The sequence below is a fragment of the Polistes fuscatus genome, unplaced genomic scaffold (assembly GCF_010416935.1).
Source record: "Polistes fuscatus isolate 324 unplaced genomic scaffold, CU_Pfus_HIC Scaffold148, whole genome shotgun sequence".
Taxonomy (NCBI): domain Eukaryota; kingdom Metazoa; phylum Arthropoda; class Insecta; order Hymenoptera; family Vespidae; genus Polistes; species Polistes fuscatus.
Window position 1 is genome coordinate 16750 of NW_025113051.1, and position 4559 is coordinate 21308.

The 4559-nt window shown below is 29.6% G+C and overlaps 1 protein-coding gene across 1 annotated transcript; it reads right to left on the reverse strand.

The window, feature by feature from the left end:
* Positions 1–2391: 2391 nt before the first annotated feature.
* LOC122514406 lies at positions 2392–4090 on the reverse strand. The gene is made up of 5 exons (XM_043631199.1): positions 4039–4090; positions 3631–3649; positions 2942–3461; positions 2621–2776; positions 2392–2529 (listed from the first exon to the last, which is right to left on the reverse strand). Exons 1-4 carry the CDS (start codon positions 4088–4090, stop codon positions 2753–2755), a joined length of 615 nt encoding a protein of 204 aa, XP_043487134.1. The 3' UTR covers positions 2392–2529; positions 2621–2752.
* Between the last annotated feature and the right edge of the window lie 469 nt (positions 4091–4559).

Consider the following 4559-nt stretch of genomic DNA (forward strand, 5'->3'; position numbering starts at 1 on the left):
GCTTTTTTCTACCATTTACACCTCTACATGCTGCTGCTGCTGCTGTTTTTCGACGTACCTACTTCATGTTTTGGACTTAAATATAATAAATATATCGTATAAACTTTAACCGAGGAAATATTAGGGATACGTAGATAGATATAAAGAGGAAAAGAGAGATTGTGTTTATTCGGATCAACGCTCGTTGGAATATTGAAAGATTGGTGTAAATCAAAACTTGATCTTTTCTATTCACAATCAGTATAATGTTTTTTATATACTACTTATATAAATATGCTAAATACATACGAAAATAATATTTTTTTTACAAGTATAAGTACATAACCGTAAATTATGTCTATTTCTTTGCTTAGATTAAGATCTTTTGTACATATTATATCAGTAGTTAAAATCAAAGTTAAAGAAAGAAAGAAATTATTATATTTATAATATTAGTAAATTTTTATAAGTCTGTGGCTACTTTTTCTTGTAGGCTCCCACAAGATGAAACTCTCCGAAAAGTACGGTGTAATGCAAATATTTCATCTGCTAAAACATTAGCCCTTCTAATCAACATTTTTCGAAGTAATGGTTTTTCTAACCTTGTGGTGGCACAAATCGACGAAAACAAATAGAAAGGATCGCTTCCAACAAAATATCGATTTGCGGTAACGAAATTAGTGATATTGTTCAACTATTAGCTACTCTAATAGCTGCTTTGCATTTTCATCGTGTATATAATTATTCGTTTTCATACGTTTGATTTATTTAAAGCAGAAATGAGGATAAACAAAAAATGCAACAAAAGGATGTTTCAGTGCAGAAACACAGTAGGAATAACTGACAGACAATAACAGTGAGGTATAAGACGACCAGCCAATATTCTAACATTGAGTACAGCAAAATTATTTTAAAGCATGTAGATATAGTATTTATATTAAAAATTATATTTCAGATAATTGTCCACGATGCAACGGAAATTGTTTAGACTTGTAAATCAATGGAAACTAAATTTTAAATGTTTCTCAGTTATTCAAGTCATTGGACATCAAACATGAAATTGACATAGTTTTAAGAATCAATACCAATTCTGATAATGAAACTTAAACTCCAACCTCAATGATGGGAAACGAGCTAAATCAAGATTCATGGAGTGTATCTGATTACGCAAATAATGTTGTCGTATAAATTGCTGGCAAAAGTATCAAAGCATTTTGAGTGTGACATATGCTGGGAGAGTCTAATCCAAAATCAGGTCTTTTGGGCTTCTAGAAAATAAAAGATCAAGGAGGATTACTTTCAGTTTTGGAAGACGTGGTAAAACATGTATGAAAAAATTTTCTTTTTTTATTGTCGAGCTCATTATTACTATATTGGTTAGTTTTCTGTCCACATTTATGATAATGATAATCATGCATTTGAACAAACCATCTTATCGGATCATAAAATGCAGCTTCTAAAGCTCATGTTAAAAAAATATTTAATAAAATATCAGATTATACCACGGAGGAGCATTTAAGCATAATTCAATTTAGTGACTTACAAACAAGTATAATATAATAATATATTATTTTTAAGATTCCGTTAATTTGATTTAATATTCTGTCTATAAAGTTGCATAATTACAGTATGCATGTATTCATTGCACTATTTAAAAAAAATTAGGTTTCAAAAAAAGCCGTCTCTAGTTATTAAATGTATTACAGATAGTGTGTGTGTGTGTGCATAAATACATGATGTATTGTAAATTTTTTATTCTTTCGGTCTTATTAGAGCTGTAGAAAGGAAATTAGGAAATTTGACGGATATCAACAACTGATAAGGTTGAGTTGCCGCCTACCGAGCTCTTTAAGTTCTGTACCATTATTCGTACACAGGTACTTCCCTTACTGCGAAACTAGTCTATGCAGAGAGAAATAAAACATAGTTTCTCTATTCTCTGTCTCTCTCAGTCCACTTTTATCACTTTTATTAAAGCTTCATGACTGTATTCAAAATCTGTATATAGAAGATCCATGCCACGAACAGATGTAATACTTAACATGGTAAAAAATAAAAATTATTCCTTTATTACATTTTATTAAGAAAATAAAGTTTCCATTTGGGATACATTGACAAAATTTAATAATTTAAAAAATAATTTAAAAAATTGTCAAAAATATAATAATTATTTTGTTCTTGTTTTTTTCCTAATGCCTCTAGATTACATTAATTTTTTTTAAAGCTTTGCGATAAAATTTATATTCATTATAGTAATATGATCATGAAGTTTCTCTATAATTTCAAGATCATCTCCTAGTTTCTTGAAGCAGAAATAATAACAAAACAATAAATTTCTTTCGATGAATAAAAAAGTATTATTTACTTGGGTAAATATGTACATACATATTACATCTATCTCTTTGTATTCCGTTTCTATTTCGTAATAGATATATTTTGTAAATCATTTTCTAAGACAGTAGATTGCATAATTACTGACAGAGCAGCAGGTATTTCCTTCTTTTGATGATGATTCTTCACATTTTCTTGAAATTAATTTGTCTTCAGGATCTATAGGATTAATTGTTATTTAATTTTTCAACAGAAAAAAGAATAATACGATTTTGTTTTAGCCTTATTATATTATTATTCAGACATTTACATAGCAATTATTATTTCTTCAAATATCTTTTCGTTTATATCCGAGATATCATCTTCATACTTCAATCGTGTTTCATAATCCTAGCTTAATTGTTCTTTTACAATTACATCCGAACCACAATTGTTTGTTTCATTATTTTTGAGCTTTATTATATTCCTTCATAAAAGAGAAAGGAAAAAATAAGAAAATATTAAAATAATTGTATACATATTTAAAATAAAACAGAAAGTTGTTCTACATTAAAAAATAGCTATAGACTACATACTTCTTGCTTGCAAGAAATATCTTATATAATTACAAAATGTATAACTAATTATTTACCTTCATATGATCTTTCTTAAAAGTTAACAGTGATTTTATTTCTTTTATATAATTTTTCGTTTCTTCATCGCAACACAGATCCTTTATTTGGCAAGTACTATTTACTACATTATTTGGATTTGTTGGTAGTCCCACTTTGATTTCAGCATCGCAGTAATTATTATCAATATATCTATAATAAGTAAATGTGGATTCTATATGTTTAGTATCGAATGGCACATTTACTTTGTATTCTTCATCGACCAGTAAAGATTCATCTGAATTTGTTTCATTAACATTTTCAATTATCTGTATTTTTGGCTGTAGTATGGTAACTTCAAGTTTTATCTTTTTGCGTGCCATGAAACATTGATGCCTAGTTGAAGTCCCATGTTTGTCAACCTTGTTTGTAGAATCGATTGTAGGGAAACTTTGTGGGACGTAACTAGGACTGTTTTCGTCATCTGATTTTTTGCCACCGATAAAATGTACACTGCATAAAGTATGCCATGGTTTAAGAGACAATGGCGAACCATCGATACTAAAATAATTAAATAAAATAGGTTTTTAGATAAATTATTTTGAAAACATAATTAATTCAGTACGACTGCTCTCACAGGTTATGTTAGTTACTTTTTTTTGTTTATAACGGTTATCCACTTGCCTCTTCGATTTAATTTCTAACGAATTGATGGAAATCTGTAACCTACCTTATTAATTGTATCAGAACTTTTTACCAGATCGATCGAAAATTTCCGATAAATCGTGTTTTTTGAGATTCGTTCGTATGAGACATCTTGTAGTATTTTCTTTTGTTTTTTCCATAGTAGTGCTACGAATTCAATTGTTAAGAGCAATTAATAGATGTGTTGTTCTCGTCAACGGCCATACCGCGATGAAAGTACTAGTTCTCGTCGACTTCTCCTCGAACCGTCGAGGCGAGTGGATCGTGCCGGAGTTTGTAAGTGAGTGAAATTCGACGTGAATATTCACGGTTAGTGCAAAAACTGGATCGACCAGTGCTATAACACGACTCTACAAAAAAATTTTCGTTCTTTGTCCTAAAGTTTATACTATTATTTTCCAGTTAGTTGTGCACAAAAACGAAAAGAAAATACCTTTTTTCGGTATAAAGTTTGCTTTTGTGATAGTTATAATAATAATACTCATTTTTCAATTTTTTCATAAATTTTAATTGATTTTAATATTTTTAAATAGACCGCGCGGTGAGAGTGGGGTATTAACGTTTACACTGTGCCGCTAGATGGCACCCGAGTGATAAACAACCTTCAGGTGTTATTTACAAGCCCAGAATAACTTAAAATGTCGTCACGAAAGTGCAAATACGATGCTGATGCATTTTGTTTTATATGTGGTCAATTTATTAAAGTTCGAGACGTGAAATATGAACTAAAGACATCTCACGTTCTCTGTGAAGCCTATGAAGCATATTTTGACTGTCCTGTACGGAATCAAGATAAGCCATGGGCTCCACATGTTGCTTGTAGTTATTGTAAAAGGTGTTTGGAAGGTAAGCAATTTTTATTTAATTAAGCGATGAATCCAAAATAATAGACATATTAATTTTTATTTTTATATTTTTAGGTTGGTATCGAGGTGAGAAATGGTCTATGAAATT

What these genes read in the sequence shown, in the direction of transcription:
- LOC122514406 (XM_043631199.1), bottom strand. Translation starts at nt 4,090, where the DNA reads ATGAGTATTATTATTATAACTATCACAAAAGCAAACTTTATACCGAAA. An exon ending in TTAAGAAAGATCATATGAAG is followed by an intron (nt 2,777 to 2,941) that starts GTAAATAATTAG and finishes TCTTTTATGAAG; the next exon opens with GAATATAATAAAGCTCAAAA.